At 42.8% G+C, this 18,538-nt stretch overlaps 4 protein-coding genes across 8 annotated transcripts; 2 read left to right on the top strand and 2 right to left on the bottom strand.

Annotated features, from left to right (window-relative positions):
* Positions 1-2,118: 2,118 nt before the first annotated feature.
* Positions 2,119-7,053, bottom strand: pcyox1 (prenylcysteine oxidase 1). Of its 4 annotated transcripts, XR_005099719.1 has the most exons (9): positions 6,937-7,053; positions 6,538-6,655; positions 6,012-6,218; positions 5,728-5,902; positions 5,397-5,608; positions 5,170-5,322; positions 3,525-4,224; positions 3,394-3,427; positions 2,152-2,255 (listed from the first exon to the last, which is right to left on the bottom strand). XR_005099719.1 is itself a non-coding variant. In XM_037266590.1 (8 exons), the coding sequence occupies exons 2-7, from the start codon at positions 6,653-6,655 to the stop codon at positions 3,554-3,556; spliced, it is 1,536 nt and encodes a 511-aa protein (XP_037122485.1). In that variant the 5' UTR covers positions 6,937-7,053; the 3' UTR covers positions 2,119-2,255; positions 3,525-3,553. The 4 variants fall into 4 exon arrangements, 3 of the variants coding, with proteins under 3 accessions (XP_037122485.1, XP_037122484.1, XP_037122483.1); XM_037266590.1 differs by lacking the exon at positions 3,394-3,427 and having other exon boundaries at positions 2,119-2,255; XM_037266589.1 differs by lacking the exon at positions 2,152-2,255 and having other exon boundaries at positions 2,822-3,427.
* Positions 7,054-7,398: 345 nt separating this feature from the next.
* fam136a (family with sequence similarity 136 member A) lies at positions 7,399-8,386 on the top strand. The gene is made up of 3 exons (XM_037266675.1): positions 7,399-7,677; positions 7,748-7,888; positions 8,023-8,386. The coding sequence occupies exons 1-3, from the start codon at positions 7,591-7,593 to the stop codon at positions 8,209-8,211; spliced, it is 417 nt and encodes a 138-aa protein (XP_037122570.1). The 5' UTR covers positions 7,399-7,590; the 3' UTR covers positions 8,212-8,386.
* An 80-nt stretch (positions 8,387-8,466) lies between these two features.
* Positions 8,467-14,558, bottom strand: gmcl1 (germ cell-less, spermatogenesis associated). Of its 2 annotated transcripts, none has more exons than XM_037266595.1 (15): positions 14,429-14,558; positions 12,360-12,523; positions 12,150-12,273; positions 11,763-11,859; positions 11,587-11,684; positions 11,371-11,483; positions 11,190-11,255; positions 10,844-10,928; positions 10,681-10,771; positions 10,460-10,600; positions 10,277-10,346; positions 10,106-10,181; positions 9,805-9,950; positions 9,569-9,656; positions 8,467-9,500 (listed from the first exon to the last, which is right to left on the bottom strand). In XM_037266595.1, exons 2-15 carry the CDS (start codon positions 12,515-12,517, stop codon positions 9,360-9,362), a joined length of 1,494 nt encoding a protein of 497 aa, XP_037122490.1. In that variant the 5' UTR covers positions 12,518-12,523; positions 14,429-14,558; the 3' UTR covers positions 8,467-9,359. The 2 variants fall into 2 exon arrangements, with proteins under 2 accessions (XP_037122490.1, XP_037122491.1); XM_037266596.1 differs by lacking the exon at positions 14,429-14,558 and adding an exon at positions 12,889-13,181.
* ggcx (gamma-glutamyl carboxylase) lies at positions 13,939-18,440 on the top strand. The gene is made up of 15 exons (XM_037266548.1): positions 13,939-14,126; positions 14,351-14,554; positions 14,622-14,780; positions 15,120-15,285; positions 15,351-15,429; positions 15,489-15,595; positions 15,666-15,829; positions 16,014-16,303; positions 16,437-16,568; positions 16,680-16,831; positions 17,045-17,214; positions 17,282-17,412; positions 17,487-17,634; positions 17,757-17,961; positions 18,081-18,440. Exons 1-15 carry the CDS (start codon positions 14,102-14,104, stop codon positions 18,238-18,240), a joined length of 2,292 nt encoding a protein of 763 aa, XP_037122443.1. The 5' UTR covers positions 13,939-14,101; the 3' UTR covers positions 18,241-18,440.
* Positions 18,441-18,538: the final 98 nt, after the last annotated feature.

The following is an 18,538-nucleotide window of genomic DNA, read 5'->3' as shown; positions in this document are numbered from 1 at the left end:
ACAGGATAGTTGTGAGGATGGGATTTGTAAACGTGACACTGACAGGTCGCGATTCCATGGCAAGATTTTTATACCGTTAAAATAAAATGGCACACGGTGTGGACGAGAAACCTAGCCAGCTGTAATAAAAAGTCTTTACATAATATAGACACTGAGTGTGCGGTCACCTTGTTCCTTGGTTGAATCCTTGCGGTCATCTTCTGTTGAAACATGAGGGAAAAAAATTAGGTACATCTGCACAAGTTGCGTGACTAAATGCAAATAATACACAAGATCGATTTAATTATCTGTCTTATCGTGTCTTTTAAAGTGTCGTGTTTGGACAGGTCAAGTTTTGTAACAATATTGTGCAACATTATGTTGTGTTATCTTGTGCGGAATAAGGTTATGTTTGACACGTGTACGGCTTGCAACATGTGGGATGAGTTACCACTGTAATGAAGAGCTGAGAAAAATTCGTGAATATTTAACCTCATTTTGGGTGTGCCTAATTTCACTGATCACTTTCCTTACCTGAAGCGCTCTCTGGGCGAACAGATGACTGCTGCGGTTCTTCTGGAGGACAACAACGGCATGACTACTTGTTTGATAACGTGACAACTTTTCTAACTTGAGTAGAGCGTGTGCTTCGCACCATCTGCCACCATCTCCTCTGAGGACGGACAGTTTGCACCTGTACAAAGACACAACAAGGTCATGTGATATTTCACACTACTTTCTCAAAGTGGGCTTAGTCGCCACCTACAGTCCGATCCCCCACTCTTACCCTTCTCCGAAGCTGCTGCGTCAGAAGAGCTTCGGCCTCCCTCTGCAGGAAGACCAGAGGGATTCATTATTATGGGTGTGTTATGTAATACTTATGTGTGCAGCATCCCAACACGTGTTGTACTCACTTGCTGCATCGTTCTGAACCTCGCTGTATACCTCCACTGTGGAAAGTTTAGAAACAAATTAGAAATAAAATTATTATATATTTACTGCCAACAGGAGTTTCTAATGAATCATTTTATTCCACGTGCACATTACTTACACAGTGCTACTATTTTGTCCATATATGTAGCTGCACTTACCTGTTACATCACCGACTGATTCCTCACTGTGCGCTTCCACTGTGGAAACAACATCAGTGATGCATATTAGACATGCACACGACTTATTAGTAATATTTGAATTCTTACCAGATTCATCTGTAGCAGCCCCTGTTTGGATATTGAACATACCATGTTATCACGCAAACCTGGGTGAGGTTGTGAAGTGATGTTTGGGGTTTCACTTACCAAGGTAGCGGGCGTCTTCACTTTGCTTCTCTGTAACTAGAATACAGATGTCACTTGAATTCAATGCATTCACTCACACACAACAGAATCGTACCGTTCAGCTGAGCGGCTTCATCTTTCTGACCGGCCTCAAACTCCAGCTGATCTGAACACACAGAAAAATAATATATAATAATAGTAATAATAATAATAATAATAATAATAATAATATACATGATAATATACGACTCAAGACGATTATTATTATATTTTAAATACTATTAATGACAATGCAAGACATAATTGTTCTATTTTCAGTGTTGAAAAAAAACAACTAAAAAATGTTTTCAACAATTTAATCATCCCGTGGCAAATTACAGTACAAGCAGCAAATGAGGCTATATATATATATAAACGGCAAATTTACATTTCAAATATAAAGAAATGCTCATTACCTATTTTCTTCAGCTCTGTCAGCGCATCTGTAAGAAAATAAATTATATATAATTGTGATAACCTAATGATGAGCTTTTTTTAAATTACTACTCACCATGATGAACCTTTTCCTTTCCCTTTTCCTTTTCAACCGACTGCAGCGATGCAGAGAAAGCTACAGCAAAAACAAATACATTGATAATAATGCATTTTGAAACAAAGTACAACAAATGGTACAAGTAAATAAAATTCCAAGTTGATGAAATAATCTTACCGGACTGCAAAAGTGCCGCAGCAAGGACGACAAAAAGCGGCGCTAGAAATCTCATCGTAAACGGTTTATGTTTGAGTGTGTGTGTGGACAAACGGCGTCAACGCTCTTATATGTCCTCTGATGTCCCGTCACATGTCGTGCTTGGATTCTGGTACCATTGTCCCCCTGGACCCCTTTCACTACCTGAGTCACATCAGTACAACAGACTCATCCTTATTCAGAGGCTCAATGGACACTCATTGTTAGGCCTTAAATCACATGGGCCTTTATTGAGGGGAGGATGCTCAGAGCTGTCAAAAAAAAAAAAGAAAAAAGGTTCAAAGACGATGTTGACAAGTGGAGACAATGTTTATTTCCTTTATTTTTTAATTTTTTAAATCTGATTTCATTTGGCTTATAACTGGGAGCTCACAATGCTACACAGTCACAATTGGGGCATTGGTAGAGGGGACTTTTGTTACTAAACAAATACACAACACAATGTGTCAGTTCAAAGTCTCGTAAAACATTTTTTTACTTGTTCCAAACTGTTTGAGTTCTTGAATTTTGTCAATTAAAGTGCCTATTTAGCCCTCTTTACAAGTGCTTTAGTAAATGCTTCTCTTTTAAAATATAGTTGCCAATGCATTACAAAAGAACAATATGGCATGTATACAATACTTAAAATGACAGTTGCAAACATTTGTCTCCCTGATTCCAGTTACACCAGCATAATTATTCTACAATAGTAATCTTTAAAAAATAAAAGTAGCATTATTTGCCCTATTTCGTGTATAAAAAGAATTTAATAGTAGTCTGTTCAGGAGGTAGGTCAGAGGAAGAAGTTATTGTTAACCAACATTTACAGTTTAAAAAGAAACTCATATAGGTTGGGCTCTACGCTACAATTCCACGTGGCTCAGTAATTTATTGCAATTCATGTCAGTGCAATGCAGTCACGCCTGTTAGGAACAAAGAAAACCACAACTAGTAGTTTGGAGTAGTAAGTGTTGCTTAATAACTTCCGCAAAACGTGCCTTTCATTCTTGTGAGGCTGACTTCAGAAACAACGAACACGTGTATGGGGGCGCTTTTAAAGTGAAGCAAAGTTCAATCTAAATGATGAAAAATTGTTGAATTTTCATAATAGGTCTACTTGAGATGGAAACCAGTGATGGAAAAGAAAAAAAACATTTTGATTAATATTGTATTTGTGGAATATAAATAAAACTTAAAAAACGACCCGTTATTATCCATTCCTGGGGGCGGCCATTTTTGCTTAACTCATATTCCACAAAGGCGATAATAATCAGAATTAGACAAGAGAGGGCACACATATTGTAAAGATTGTTTTTAAGAAAAAAACGACTAAATCAATGTTAAATTAATTACAGGACTCTAAATGTTCTACGGACCCAATGAGAAAAAACGGCACAATATTTTGCCTACGCTGTAGGTGCCACTTTGCAGACTAGCAGCTCATCTGGAAGCGATAAAAAGACATATTTTTGGCAAATCATCACTTAATAATAATAATTCTGTTGCCGAAAATAAATCTGACCCTGATTCCAACCAAATACCTGATGTTTTCGGGCCAATGCCTTGTGCTTCAGAGTTCCCCCCGCAAGCGCGTGTGCAGGTCCTCTTGGTCGATCCGGCCCTTCTGCTGGTGCCAGCGGTGGTGCGCCAGCAACGCCACGTTCCTGGCTGAGATGGCGCTCATCTCCATGGAGCTGGCTGCCCACTCCACGGCGCTGAGGTAGTAGAGTCTGCTGTGGAGGATAAAAGGCGGGGTCTGGCGTTGTGGGGAGCGGTAAGTGGGGTAGGCCAGCCATGGAGTCTGTGATACCGAATCCCACGAGAGGAACAAACGACGCAGGTCCTCTTGGTCTAGCTCTCGTGAAGAAAACACTTTCCAAACTTTGCTGTGGCTGGCGGAAGGTCGGCTGTAGCCGGCCGGGATGTGGACCGGATCGACAGATGTTAAACTGTACATGATGTGTTCTTTGGAATCTGCGGTGAGAACTTCAGACACCGTGAATTCCGAAGGGGGCCGTGTGACTCCAAGGTAGGACGTGTTAAGCACGCCGTGGACCAGAATGGAGAACACTCGGTGGTAGATGCCTGGGAAATGGGACATCACGGGCGGAGATAGACCTGAGAACAAGATGTCAGACTTGCCCTGGTGAAGTGGGGTTGCTATGACAACGATGTCATACATGGAGTGCCCTGCACCGGTGTCTCCAACATAATTGACCTCATAGAACCCAACGGAGGGCCCTGCAAACAAGGAAACAAATAGAGGTTATGGAAAATTGACTTTTTAATAGTTTCAATGGACAAATAGTGAGGCAGAGTCAGTATTTGCTGGCTGAAAACCAGATTTGATTGGCTTAGTGACCTGGGATGACTTCACTCGCATGTAATTCGTTCGCATGCTTCGCCTTCTACGAGACCGCTACAGTAACACCTGGAATGGGTGCGCTGCTTGAACAACAAGTGCCGGCTCATATTTCATACCATACATTCTTTCTTCTATGGATATCAGCCAGGGTCCAAATGGAAGCACTTCAGGGTCTGGAGCCAGATCCAAACCAGGCTCTAGCATGTTCGTGACCCTGACCTAAAGGTCATTCAGTCTTTCATTCATTTTCAACAACGCTTGTGATTCTTAAATGCGGTATGTCAGCTCCCTCTAGTGGCGTGTAGGGGAAAAACACTGTACTAAATGTTGAAATAGTCAATTTGAGAGGCTTCAACTTTTTTTTTTTTTTAAATCCTGTACAGTACATTTGTTGTGTTTAACGTTTTACGTACAATTTCAATTAAACTTTTTTATTTAATACATTTTAATGAAATTGTTATTTGGGTAGTTTTTCCCTTTACATTTAATTGCAATTGTTTTTTATAAAAACTTGGACCTACTACACAACTAATTCAGTGTTGGTCATTTTGACGGTAGTTAGTGTAAAATGTTTGCTAAATTCGGATATAGGCAGTTCCAAATATTTTGGGGTGGGGTGGGTGCTTTTCAGTTACTAGGCTGAATATATACGAGAATGACATGTGAGCTGCTGCTCACTGCTCCCCTCTCCCCCAGGGGATGGATCAAAATCACACGGGGATGGGTTAAATGCAGAGGACAAATTTCACCACACCCAGGTGTGTGTGTGACGATCATTGGGACTTTAATTTAATTTAATTTTTAATTAATGTGAAGGATACCTGTCTTGGAAGGGCGGACTTTGAACAAAATGTTGGTCACGCTGGCTCGGATGAGTTCACTCTTGCTGTGGTAAAGAAGTCCTGAGCAAACTCTTTTGTTGCCTCCGTCCACAGCCCAATGGCCTGAGTCAGACCCCGACAATGACACAGCCCCTGGCAGAACAATGCAAAAATGTCAACGAAAATACCTCATCTCAGAGTACATGAAGAGGCGTGAGATTGCGAACCCGCGAGGCCGTTGATGCGGACGCTTTGGCCGTAGGTTTGGCGCGTGAGGGGAGCCACCACGTCGTTGAGGTAGCTCTGCGGAAATCCTTCGGCTCTCATGGTTTCCTCCAGCGAATGATTCATCAGGCTGAGGAAGTCATCCCCTCCCATGGCGTGCAGAAGCCTCTCCACGCTGGTGAAGGAGTAACCGTACTGCTGGTACTGGTAGATCCTATTGACAGAGGACATTTTGACCTTCCATGTGAAAGAATGTCAGGGACGTCACTAGACATGAACCTCACCGCAAGGCACTGAAGGATGTGAGATTCACTCCCCCCCTCCCGTACTCACCTCATAAATTTATCCATAACACTCTCCACCCACATCTGCATGAACAGATAGTTGAGCCCATAGCGCCACAGCATGCGCAAGAAGTTTACGATGAACCAGTCACTCTCTTCGAAAACGAGCTCACTGCCGTCAAAGACCGCCTTTTTCGACGGGACGTCCTGACGTGTGGAGATGCCTGTTGATAGATGTAATAAAACATTTTAAATAGCAACCATTTTTACAAGAAAACTTCTTTACATCAAATTTGTAATATTTTCAAACTTCTAGCGTGTTGACTCCATTACCTAATTTGTCAACAAAGTGCTTCATGTGGAGGTTGAGGGGATGGATCGCCACACCTCCCGTTTCATATTCCTGGTTTGCTATCTGCGCCGTCGCCAGTCTTCCACCGACATCGCCGGGTTCGAACACGTCTATCTTGACCGTAGGTCCGAACTCCTGCCTCAAGTAGAAGGCTGCGGCCGAGCCGCCGATGCCTGCTCCTACCACAGCTGGACGGGAGCAACGTTGACACTGTCAATCAATGGTATGCACATACATGGTGATGTGCTGCTGTGAGTGTCCATATGTACAATTCATGCATCGAGTGTGAGACTGCCTTGGGCTTGAGTAGTTATTGACCGCAAAATTAAAAACGTCAGAGTCTATTCGGATTCAATTCATGACTTCAAATCTTGAAAATAGGCAATTTTATTCTCAGAAAATTACAACTTTAATCTCATTGTAATTTTTTTTCAAGGTGACCCTAATACAGTTTTGTAACAGTAAAATCAAAGTAATCAAGATAAGGAAGTCTTCGTGAAATCTCACCAATGTTTGTGGGTGGTTTGTGCAGCTCCTGAGTTGAAGCAAAACTGTGACAAATTGCCAAGAGAAGGAAGACTCCCAGGCTGAGGGTCCCAACACACATGATGTGGTCCAACAACATCTGAAACAACACGAAGCAGGCATGTTACTGACAAGTGTTTTATCAGCCATGGCTCAAAGTCTGACCTCGTTTTTATTTTTGTAAAAATAGTGATGGTTAGAGCGTACGTTCACTCAACATTCCAACAATACACGTTTCATACATAGTCGAGTAAAAGGGGGAGAAAGATATTAAAATTTATAGACAGCATGGGGCAAGGCCAATTCTCGAAACTACAAGTCTACAGCGTTACTCTTCGACATAAATATTCCGACCCGTATCAAAGTTCTTTGACTACTTACACAAAACGGGGAAGTTTTCAAAACGACGTATTATAGACGAAGCTTGGCTCGAAGCGAAACTAATAAACTGTTGTTAGTTTGAACAGTTGAAAAGAGATGAACGACGTCCCTTCCGTGGTTCCGGGCTAAGTTTTCAGTGTTTCAAAATAAAAGTGTTTCAAGCTTTTGCATGCACTCGGAAGCCGATAATACAATATTATTTTGTTTCATAATAGTCATTTAGGTTATACTTGCATTTAGACCTCCATCTGTATGAAATAATTGCGTCTCAAACTGGTATTTTGAATTTTATTTTATATCCAGAATTGACGTTTGTTTTCAATTGTTATAGAAAACACTACCCAACATATGTATTTCGTCACCGTAGTGCGAAACATAGAACTATATATATTTCTAAATATATTTTCTATATATTTTGAAAAACGGACTGATTCAATAAAAAGGAAAAGGCGGTCTTCATCCAAACTGACAGCGGAAGTAACCCGGAAGTAGCAAAACCGCCTTAGTAAACCATGCTTGAATGGAGGTGACCTTAGTGCCTAATCTATACTTAGGTAAAATCAATTTCGGACAGCTCCCTCGACCTATGCGCCCACCTCGTATTGTTTAACACAAAACGTATATTATATAAAGTATTTAACGGAACGAGCAGACATGGCGGAGGCTCACCAAGCACGCGTTCAGGCTGTGGTGGAGGAAATGGTCCAAAGCCTGGAAAGGGATCACATCCGCAAAATGCAGGTAGGGCTTCTGTTCGTGCACACTTGCTCATTTGTGTGCAATTATTAAGGAGGTGTGTCCATGCTGGCAGGCTCGCATGTTCAAGTGCAGCGCGGACTGCTGTGATCGAACCACGGACTCCATGACTCAAGTGCATCAATGCATCGACAGGTGTCACACTCCTCTGGCCAAAGCCCAGGGGCTCGTCACTAACGAGCTGGAGAAGTTTCAGGTTAGAAATAAAAGTTACATTCATTTTTTGCATGAGTGGACTCACTTACCACACCTGAGTCATCGTTTTGAGGTCAAGGAGAACGTGAAATTCTTCCCCATTGATATTAAAATTAAATCTGTCACCCCCATCAGGACCGTCTGGCCAGATGCACAATGCACTGCAACGACAAGGCGAAGGATCTGTTTGACTCGGGTGCCAAGGAGCCCGCCGTCCGGTCGCTGATGGAGCGATGCGTGGGCAGCTGTGTGGACGACCACATGAACCTGATCCCCAGCATGACCCGTAGAATCCAGGAGAACCTGGACTCTATACCCCAATGAGACAACAAATGTCAACACTTGCACTTAGTAGGAGACGTGGTATTCAAATGGTCCAGAATGCCAGAATTTGAATCATTCACAAGGTGTTGAACTGTCACATATTTAAGAAGTTTGTCATTTGTAATACAAGGTCTGTCTCTGTGAAACAATTAAACATGGAACAATGCAATGTTAATCAGAATTTCGTGTTAAGTGAAACCTAAAAGTTAACCAGTGTAAATGAATACAGAAGCGGAAGTTCATTTAGATGATATCACAGCACCACAGCCCAAATCCATGGGCAGTTTTATTGGCAATAAACATCTTGGATACGTACAAAAAAAACCTTGGAAAAAATTTTATAAATAAATGTGTACTAAAAACAAGGAGTGCCGCAGCAGCACGAGTAACGGTAACCTCGGATTGCTACAGTCATCTCATTTTGACATTACGACGCAAAGAAAAATATTAGCGGTAATGTAACGACGGAAGCAGTCAACTGTGGTAAATCCCCCCAAAAACTAAGACTTGGATGTGCGAGTGCCTAAATAAGTGACAAAAATGTTTTTTAGGTATGTGTGAAGTGATAGTGAAGCCACATCAGAAAAACAATTATGAAGGAAGCAAGACTGTATTAGATTGCTGTTTAAAATTGAGAGTGGTGACTATTGAATTTTTTCCTTACGTATTTCAGATGTATTTGCAAAATAAGAAGCTGCTGAGTTGTACATGATGTCAACTAACACCATATCTTCAATACACAGCAAATTGTAATAGTTCCTCTTATTTATTATTCTTTTGAAGTATTTTACCTGTCGGTATACAAAAAAAGGACAATTGCAGATTTCCTGCTTTGTCATGCCAAGACGGTTAGGCGGAAAATCCTCACAATTCTCACTTCCAGAAGTCCATAGGACAGTCCCGTTAATGTTCCCATCAGTGAAGTTGAGGTGACTGGTTTGTGTCATCAACATGAGTGCAGAAATGGGAAGTTTCCTTGTTGAGGTATGCAGCAGCTTCACGCCACGAGAGAATGACAGCAGTCTTCAAGTAACACGTTAGGGACGTACTCCCCGCGCTGGCTCATTTGTGAAGTCGAAGGTGCCGGCGGAGTGTACAAACAGCGTCAACGTTACCACAAGAACGGATGGGCGACCACAGCGCGCCGATCAGGAGATGCTGCGGGCGCCTCCCTCTTGCTCCGAGGGGTCCGGCCGGTGGTCCACGCACGGCGAGGTGTACAAGAAGTTGCAGCAAACGTAAAGCGGGAAGGACAGCAGGCGGCTGTCCAGGTTCATCACCACATACTCCTGTGAGGAGGGATACGAGTTAAACATCTTGGTCTAACATCCTGTGAGGATGAACCATGGTTCCTGACCTGGTCCTTCTCAAGTGTGAGAAGCTGGTAACCAGTAGAGCGGCTGCACACCAGCTTGCCGAGATTGTCAAAGGAGGCCAAGCGTAACCTGGACAAACAATAGCAGCAAGTACATTGTAAAGTCTGGGGAAACAGCACTGACACAAAACCATCTTTGATAAAGTTTTTAATTTTAACTTTATATGTTGCATCACCTGTGACCCACAACAGGAAGTGAATGTGCAGCGCCTGCAAACCTGTATGCCAGATGTCGCCGTGGCTGCAAGCTCACAGCGCCCCCGCATGGCTGACTGAGTGTGTTCCTTTTGAAGATGATGAAGCGGTTGGTGTAGGTCACGAGCAGGTCGAAACCGAAGTTGAAACCTGTCCATCGCCAACAGTACTGAGGATTACAAAAAATATATACCATTAATATATATCAAATTATATGCAGTATTTTAAAATATATACAAATCTATGTCATATGTATACAGTTCATCCTCATGCATTTAAAAATGATATGTGCATAAAGCAAACGTGCTGTCTGTCATCACTCACGTCTCCATCTTTGGTCAGTTTTCTGCCACACCTCATGCTGCTAAACTCAAATTCTTCTTTGTTTGCTTCCTGCGGACTAATGGTGACTAGCATTAACAATTCTTCTATTACAATCAGCTGAGTTTAAAAATACATGTCACATAGATTGATCGCAGTCAAAACTCTTCTTACCCGTTATCGTTATCAAATTCTGTCCGCAGCATGGCAAACCACTGTGTTTTGTATACTGCTGTCAACCAATCTGGAAGAGAGGGTAAAGGAAACAATGCACTGTAACAGTTTCCTGCTTTATCTTGGAATCAGTTTTGCGCTGTTATTTCAAAAGCAAAGAATTAGCAATGAAATGATGTATACCAGGAGGCAAAATGTTGTCCCGCTCCAAGATGCGCGCAGAAGCGAGGTCGTTGACGATATACTGAAGACGCACATATTTGAACACGGAGCTAAAGGGGGCCCCCTCGTCAGTGCTTAAGAAGGGCTCGCTCTCACACAAGTCTGTAAGGCAACCACAAACAATTGTTTAGAAAAAAAAAAAATGCAAAAGCAAGGATGCTGATTTCAATCATAAGCAGTACCGGTCCTGCGCTTGCACAGCCACGCGTCAGCATCAGCCAGAAGCTGCTTTATGGGTCCGTCCCACATGGGGTTGAGTTGCAGGAACATCCACTGACGAAGAGAGAAAACCAATTCATTCAATAATGCACTGAAAATCAGTGAAGCATAAAATCAAATCTATACCTTCTTTAGAGCAGTGTAGACATCCATCTCCACCTGCATGACGAACAAGTCGGACGACTGGATGAGCTGCACCATCATCTCCGTTCTGAACAATTTCGAGTATGTGAGAGCGCATGTTCATTGGCCGCATCCTTATAGTTGCAGATTTTTTTTCCCAATATTTTAAGCAGTTTCATCCATCATTCTTTTGTGGAAAAAAAAATATTAAATGTGTATCAGCAGTTTTAGATTTAATTTTGTGGTTTAAGTTTTTCCCTCCAAAGCATTTCAATAGGTGTCAATTATATACGGATGTTCGCTATTTGGAGGGTCCTCTGTAATAAATGATCCAATTAAAACCAGATACCCAATTTCTTTCATCAAGTCCACATTTTGGTGCGTCATGAGGTTGTTTAGTAGCCACTCCAGACATCTGCACAGCAAATAAAAGCATTCAGAAGCACATTGAGTTTGTCAGCCATATTATACTTTTCTCTGAATATTTTGAGGTCAGACCTCATGAGCTCTGGTAGAAAATAAGCACTGACTTTTTCGTGACAGAGTCCAAGCCATAGATGCAAGCGGATGCGTAGTAGCTGCACACCGTCTTCGCGCTGATGTTTTCTTTCATGGTTTCACCGCACTGCTGGATCAAACCATCCTGCCAACACAATGGGAAAAAAAAAAAGATTGCTGTCATCTCACTGCGCCTTTATAATACAGTAGCACTAGTTACTAGCAAAACAGTAATTCCATTTACTGACCAGCTGTAGCATACAAGCACCTGCAAGAATACTGACAACCCCACTGGGTTTGATAAGAACGTCATCACGGTACATGGAGCCAAAGACTACCTGCAGAGCTAAAGACGCACAAAAGAAAAAAATTCGAATAGTGAATAATTGTTGCATGACTTCACCACTTTAAATCGCCTTCTCACCTTCTATGTCAATGTTCTGGTCAGGTATCTCCAGGTTGATTTCCATCATTTTGGACTCCTTCCATGAGCCACTGAACATGCTGGAGAAATAACCCGACTGGCAGGTCCCAAAAGGAGGTAAGGGTTAAGATAAAAGGTGACACTACGGCTAGATTTACACTGACGTTTGAGAAATGAGCCAGTTAGAATTTCTTATCAATGTACATAAATTGCCCCCAGCAACATGGCCTCCAGGCAGGCACAAAGCTTCGCCACCTTGCTCCATTGCGGTGGTGTATCTAGGGCCACAAATTAAATAAAAACTGGGCACCTCAACCCACAGTGTAAATCCAGCTTTCAAAAGCATTTGAAAATTAGGTGTGTGATGCTTTTATCTCTTTGTTTCACCTGGCACAGGTACAATTTATGAAGTTTCCACTCTTGGCCAAGTGCGCAGATGCTAATGTCACTGTTTTCTCCATTGAGGAACAATGTTTGATAAATGTAATTGGAGGTGCTTTTCAGTTTCTTCCTGTTCAAGGTTAGAGAGAATAATATGCATTTAAAGATGGCATGTGAGGACAGCTTGCTAATTTGCTGTTGAGCCTGTTGACTTGCCTGCGCGGTCTATCTAGAATGGCATCATCGTCCTTGTCATCTTCACAGTCACACTGTGTGTTCCGTGTTCGCTTCCATTCACACCCGTGTTTACGACTGCTTTCGCCGGTTTCGTCTGGTCCCTTCGAGGACTGAAATCTGCTTCCCATATTCCCCATTTTTGCCTGCAGAAACAAATACATTGAGTGACTGGTAGTCCAATTGACAAAATTATTGTTTACACTTTTAAGGACAATGCAGATTTCATTTTGGTCATTCAACACAAACACATAATTAAGATAGTAGTCATAGAGTTAATTATACAACTGCTGAACTAACACATTGATACTCCAAAATAGACATTAATATTTCCTTGTATCAAAATCAAGTACGTTACTCTGATATTAATAGGTGGGTGCTACGTTCACAACCTACAAAGACAGAACACCATTTTTCCATGCTGCGGTCGGCTAAAAGGCTGCTCTCTTAAAGCTAACTGGTTACCAATATGATGTTTGATTTAGCATATTCAGTACGAACGTAACTTTACCTTTTGACGAGAACGGGGTCAGTCGGGTACGTTTGACGTGGACTTTAAAACAAAACCACGTCTGTTTATCACCTCACCGAGCCCAGCTGAAAATGGGCTTGCTCCATTTACCATACAAAAGTCTTGGACAACGGTGTTGGCAGTCACAAACTAAGCATTCACAAACCCGCTAAACTAGATACATGTTGTCCCAACAAAAGAAAGGAGTACAAATGCAAATTTTTACGCGTGTGCTGAGGTGCGACAAAAACGGTTGTTGTATTCGCTTTCTTCTTCTCTTGTTGCCTACGCGTTCATTGGCTGCGTCGCAGGAGGCTGCCACTCTCAATAGCGCTACTTATGGCAGATCGGCAAAGTACACCCAGAAAAATAAACAGCATGTTTACAACAAAGTTTTAATTTGGCTAAATCTTGTTTACGACTGGCGTGTATTTAAGTGTTTATTTTTCTTGGACCTTTTTTTACATGCAGTGAAAAATAAATTTTATACGTTTTTTGCTTATTTTCTGCATCTTAAGAACCTAATTTTGCACGATCACCCTCTGTAAACATTTGTTGCTGAATGTTCTCTCCTAGTCCAAAGTGCACAGACGATCAATATTTGGCATCACGACTGGCGTGTATTTAAGTGTTTATTTTTCTTGGACCTTTTTTTACATGCAGTGAAAAATAAATTTTATACGTTTTTTGCTTATTTTCTGCATCTTAAGAACCTAATTTTGCACGATCACCCTCTGCAAACATTTGTTGCTGAATGTTCTCTCCTAGTCCAAAGTGCACAGACGATCAATATTTGGCATCACGCCCAAAAGTGTTTTTTTCCCATAAAACAATTTGGAAAATTGTTTTTAATTTTTTTTTTTAAAAACACATACACAATAGCACAATTCAAAACAAATCTTATTTGAATGAAAATCCTGTTTATTTCTCAGCGTTCGTAAAACATGTTATTTTCGCTACCCGGATATGACGTTTAAAAATATTTTGGGTGTGGTTTACAAAGAAACCAGCCAATAGTCAACGAGTGTTTCGCCAACAATTTTATATGGTCCCGCCCCCTGGTCAGCCTGCGGTTTGGGTCTGCGTGGGACTGTGACACGTAAGTTGGTCTGTCTCGTTGACTCCAGGACACCACCTGAGGCCAGGACAGCAGACCAAGATTTTTAATGAGCCCTAAACCACTCTGCCCCTGCTGCATTTAACATTTTGAACCATGGAAGCGAGAGCCGCGAGTGCAGGTGAGGTTGTTAGCCTGGCTGCGTGTTCTATTGATTTTGCCAAAGTAACAATTTAATATGGAGAATATAAATCAACTTGCAATTAAACCTAAAGCTGCTTCCCCAATGTAATTCCTGTGCGGGTATACGGCTCTTATTGAAATACAAGCTCATGGCAAGACCTGCATAATGCGCGTGGAGATCTTCCAAGGAAGTTTTGACTTTACTACTGTATAATACCATAGGTGCTTTCGTGGGCAGCGATGGAGGGAAAACAACAGCTAAAAAAGCTTCAGCACATAAGAAAACAAAACAACCCGCACCTCAAAGTAAGCTGGAGCAGCTCTTCGGGTTCAAGAAGGAGGACCTGACCTCCTGGTCCAGCCTGGTGGCCCTCCTGAACCGACCAACGGACCCTGCATCGTTGGGCATCTTCCGCTGCTTGTTTGGTGACTAGCAATGCTGAAAAATGACCAATTGTGATCAATATCATGATCATGTCATCGTCATGTATAGGTTTGCTGATGGCTGTGGACATCACGCAGGAGCGTGGCCTCAGTCACGTGGACTACAAATACCTGGATGGTGCACCCGTGTGCCGCTTTCCGCTCTTCAATTTCCTGAAGCCTCTTCCCATGGACTGGATGTATGTGGTCTATCTGGTGATGTTCCTCGGTGGGTTTCATTCGCAGCCCGCTCCCCTCACCTGCACCTCCCTCTCTAGCTTCAGGGAAAAATCTCTGCGGGGGTGGCACTGTTACCAGACATGAAAGCACACATGTTGCTTTTTAAACCCAACCTCCACCAAACCTCTTCATACAGTCACTTACTTTTTTTTAATTGGTATTGGGAAAGCAAGTCAAAAACAACTTTTGTCATTAGATGAGGCTAAAGATATTTAGATTAGTATATTTAATTAGTTATAAAGTTCACATTTTGACACACAAAACTGGTCTTTGAAAATAAATGTTCCTTTTTATTTGTGGTTAAATGAACATCTATGTGTGTCTGAAGGTGCGTTGGGCATCATGCTGGGCTGTTTGTATCGTCTGTCCTGTCTAATGTTCATCTCCACGTACTGGTACATCTTCTTCTTGGACAAAACGGCATGGAATAATCACTCCTACCTCTACGGCCTCATCGGATTTCAACTCACACTCATGGACGGCAACAGATACTGGTGAGCGGTCGCTTTACGCAAAAACAACTAGGAGGGGGTTTAACGTTTATGTCGCGGCTCTTTAGGTCACTTGACGGCTTGAGGAGACCTTCTATCAGAAACGCTCATGTGCCGCTTTGGAACTACACCCTTTTGAGGACGCAGGTTTGAGAAATTTATGTTCATGTATGTAATGTTTGTCTAATGGCGTCATCTCTTAATAGATATTTATAGTCTACTTCATTGCTGGCGTGAAAAAGCTGGATGCCGATTGGATGGAGGGATACTCCATGTCGTACCTGGCGCACCATTGGCTGTTTGATCCCTTTAAGTAGGTAGTATTTAAAATGTTCCGCTCAAATCTCAGCTGACTCAAAATCATGGCGTTGATTTTATTTCAGGGTGATTCTTCCCGTGGAGTTTGTGAGTTTGGTTGTGGTACACGGGGGCGGGCTCATTCTGGATTTGAGCGCAGGATACCTGCTGTTTTTTGACGCCACGCGGCCTTATGCGATGGTTTTCGTGACCTACTTTCACTGCATGAACTCTCAGCTCTTCAGCATTGGTAATTTGGTTTATCCACTTTTATTATTGCCACAACTCAAGTGATTATATTTTAATTTGTGGTTTTGTGCTGTCTGGAATGCACTTAGATACCACAAGATGCCACCAAGATAGAAATCTAGCTAATCTCTCATTGATGATGCAATTTTTCTGAGTGATGTTACCTTCACGCTCACCTCCCACAGGTATGTTCGCGTACGCAATGATGGCGACATCTCCGCTCTTCTGCTACGCCGACTGGCCGAGGAGGTTCTTCAGCCGCTTCCCGGCGTTCCTCAGGGGCCTCCTCCCCTTCACTTCAGCGGACCCCCAGTCCAGCTCCTCCTGCGTTTACCACGCGGGCTCCGGCAAAGGACGCCAGCCAGCCGCATCTAAATCTCCTAAACTGCGATTTAAACATAAAATGGCGGCTGTTTTTACTTTGGCCTACATACTGGAGCAGTTTTTCCTGCCTTACTCCCACTTCATCACTCAGGTAGAAGCACGTGTTGCATCAGCTTCAGTTTACTCACAGTTGAGCAATGCTGATCAGCAAGGTCACCGGCCCGCTGATAAAAAAGGATCGTCGTTCTGTCTCTGGGTCCTGATCGTTTGCTTTTGTCTACCAGGGTTACAACAACTGGACCAACGGCTTGTACGGGTACTCGTGGGACATGATGGTTCACTCCCGTAGCCACCAGCATGTCAAGATCACATACAAGGATGGCCAAACGGGAGAAGTGGGATACCTCAACCCAGGGGTGAGTTAGTAGCAAACTCTTAAATACAAATACATCTTTATTAACATCACATTTATAGTGACAGGAAGACCACGGAAATCCTCTTTTCAAATCAGAATTTTTTTTTTTTAGGTGTTCACTCAGAGCCGTCGTTGGAAGGACCACGGCGACATGCTAAAGCAGTACGCCACATGTCTCAGTGACCTCCTGCCACGCTACAACATCTCTGAGCCCCAAATCTACTTTGACATCTGGGTGTCCATTAATGAACGCTTCCAGCAAAGGTAACGCCGCGTCGCTCGGGACCAAGCAACAAGATTGGTTGGCTTCTGTTAAAAGTGTTTCTGGAGAGAAGATCTATTTTGCCTGTCACTATATATCAATGGCATGGAGAGCATTAATAAATATATACTGGCGATTTAAAAAAATTAAATCATTTCCTACAGGCATGATGATCTCTCACATCACATTTAATACTCATTCTGTCCTCCTTGAAGGATCTTCGACCCGCGCGTGGACATCGTCAGGGCCGACTGGTCGCCGTTCCGACCCAACGGGTGGGTGATGCCGCTGCTGGTGGACCTCTCGCCGTGGAGAACCAAGTTCCAGGAGATTGAGAGCACTCTGGACAACCAGACCGAGATCGTCTTCATTGCCGACTTCCCAGGTGTCACCACATCCTTGTCTGTTACGGAACTGAACAGTGAACTTACTGCATGCTAATTACCTTGCAGGTCTCCACTTGGAGAACTTTGTGAGTGAAGATCTGGGCAACACCAGCATACATTTGTTGCAGGGTAGCCTTAATGTGGAGATAGTTGAGGAGAAGAAGAACTATTCTCTGCAGGCTGGAGAGAAGATACAGGTACAAATTGGAAAGAAAAAAATTATTCCTGCTTATGACAATCGAGTGATGCCTTTGGGTGTTGTGTGCTGCAGGTTCCTGCCGGGGCTTACCACAGAGCGTACACGGTGTCCGAGGGGCCATCTTGCTACATGTACGTCTACGTCAACACAACAGAAGCGGCGCTGCAGCAGAACTTCACCAGATTGCTGGACCTCCAGGAGCGCATTCGCAATGGGACAGGTAACATTCAAAGTGACTCGTGCCACACAACATTCGAAAAGTTAAAAAAGTAGCAGAACAACACAAGCACACTTGCGCGCAGATTTCAAATCGCAACCCAAACTTGAGTCTTACCCGAACAGAAACCGAACCTCTTCCGCCGGAGTTGCAGCCGCTCATGTCGACCGACGACGAAGACGGCGCCGAAGTCGATGCCATCGACCCCGTCGTGAGGCTCTTTCTTAAGAGGCAGCGGCGCATTAAAGAAGTGAAGAAACGCAGGGAGGCCGGCGTGCTGGAACGACTCGAGCGCTTTACCATCAAGAAGTACTACGCCATACGACGAGGGTGAGTAAAGCGGGGTACACACATTATGACTTTTTTACTTTAGAGACATAATGAGCGTGCCAATTGTCAGTTTGTGTGTACCCTGCATAGGCAAGTATTTGTTTTTCTTTTCTTTTTAGATTCTTGATGACCGCCATCGCGGTGCGAAACCTGGCGGTGGGTCTGCCTCCGATGGAGCAGCTAACGCAGGAAGTGGCATTTGCCAACATGAAGGAACCCGAGGCAGAAAAAACCCAGGACGATCGGCTTAAAGATGAAGTTGGTCACGGAGAACTTTGAAGACGTTACTGCTGGATCTGGACTGTGTTTGTCAGTACTACTGGACTGTTATGACGGGAAACAGACACACATCCAGATTGACATTTTTGTAAGTTATTTGTCATTTCAAATGACTTTGAAACTAGCACAAGTCAGTATTTTTGCCCAACATCTAATCTAAAATAAATTTTTGGCTGAAATGTGTTTTTACACAAAAACGATTGTAGTTGGATGTTCATTAGTTTTTGTTGTGGGTCAACATAATTTAAGATCAGTTTTTAAATGTTGAGCAAAGGAAATATGGTCAACAATGTTCAAT

The sequence above is a fragment of the Syngnathus acus genome, chromosome 12, assembly GCF_901709675.1.
Source record: "Syngnathus acus chromosome 12, fSynAcu1.2, whole genome shotgun sequence".
NCBI lineage: Eukaryota > Metazoa > Chordata > Actinopteri > Syngnathiformes > Syngnathidae > Syngnathus > Syngnathus acus.
Note: the sequence above shows the minus strand (reverse complement) of the source record. Positions and strands in the feature narration are given on the sequence as shown.

What these genes read in the sequence shown, in the direction of transcription:
- pcyox1 (XM_037266590.1), bottom strand. Translation starts at nt 6,655, where the DNA reads ATGTTGTTGGACCACATCATGTGTGTTGGGACCCTCAGCCTGGGAGTC. An exon ending in CAAACCACCCACAAACATTG is followed by an intron (nt 6,219 to 6,537) that starts GTGAGATTTCAC and finishes GCTCCCGTCCAG; the next exon opens with CTGTGGTAGGAGCAGGCATC. An exon ending in GCACTTTGTTGACAAATTAG is followed by an intron (nt 5,903 to 6,011) that starts GTAATGGAGTCA and finishes ATCTATCAACAG; the next exon opens with GCATCTCCACACGTCAGGAC.
- fam136a (XM_037266675.1), top strand. Translation starts at nt 7,591, where the DNA reads ATGGCGGAGGCTCACCAAGCACGCGTTCAGGCTGTGGTGGAGGAAATG. An exon ending in ATCACATCCGCAAAATGCAG is followed by an intron (nt 7,678 to 7,747) that starts GTAGGGCTTCTG and finishes CCATGCTGGCAG; the next exon opens with GCTCGCATGTTCAAGTGCAG. An exon ending in ACGAGCTGGAGAAGTTTCAG is followed by an intron (nt 7,889 to 8,022) that starts GTTAGAAATAAA and finishes CACCCCCATCAG; the next exon opens with GACCGTCTGGCCAGATGCAC.
- gmcl1 (XM_037266595.1), bottom strand. Translation starts at nt 12,517, where the DNA reads ATGGGGAATATGGGAAGCAGATTTCAGTCCTCGAAGGGACCAGACGAA. An exon ending in GACTTGATGAAAGAAATTGG is followed by an intron (nt 10,929 to 11,189) that starts GTATCTGGTTTT and finishes GAAATTGTTCAG; the next exon opens with AACGGAGATGATGGTGCAGC. An exon ending in GAATTTGATAACGATAACGG is followed by an intron (nt 10,182 to 10,276) that starts GTAAGAAGAGTT and finishes AGTCACCATTAG; the next exon opens with TCCGCAGGAAGCAAACAAAG.
- ggcx (XM_037266548.1), top strand. Translation starts at nt 14,102, where the DNA reads ATGGAAGCGAGAGCCGCGAGTGCAG. An exon ending in ACACCCTTTTGAGGACGCAG is followed by an intron (nt 15,430 to 15,488) that starts GTTTGAGAAATT and finishes ATCTCTTAATAG; the next exon opens with ATATTTATAGTCTACTTCAT. An exon ending in AATGAACGCTTCCAGCAAAG is followed by an intron (nt 16,832 to 17,044) that starts GTAACGCCGCGT and finishes TCCTCCTTGAAG; the next exon opens with GATCTTCGACCCGCGCGTGG.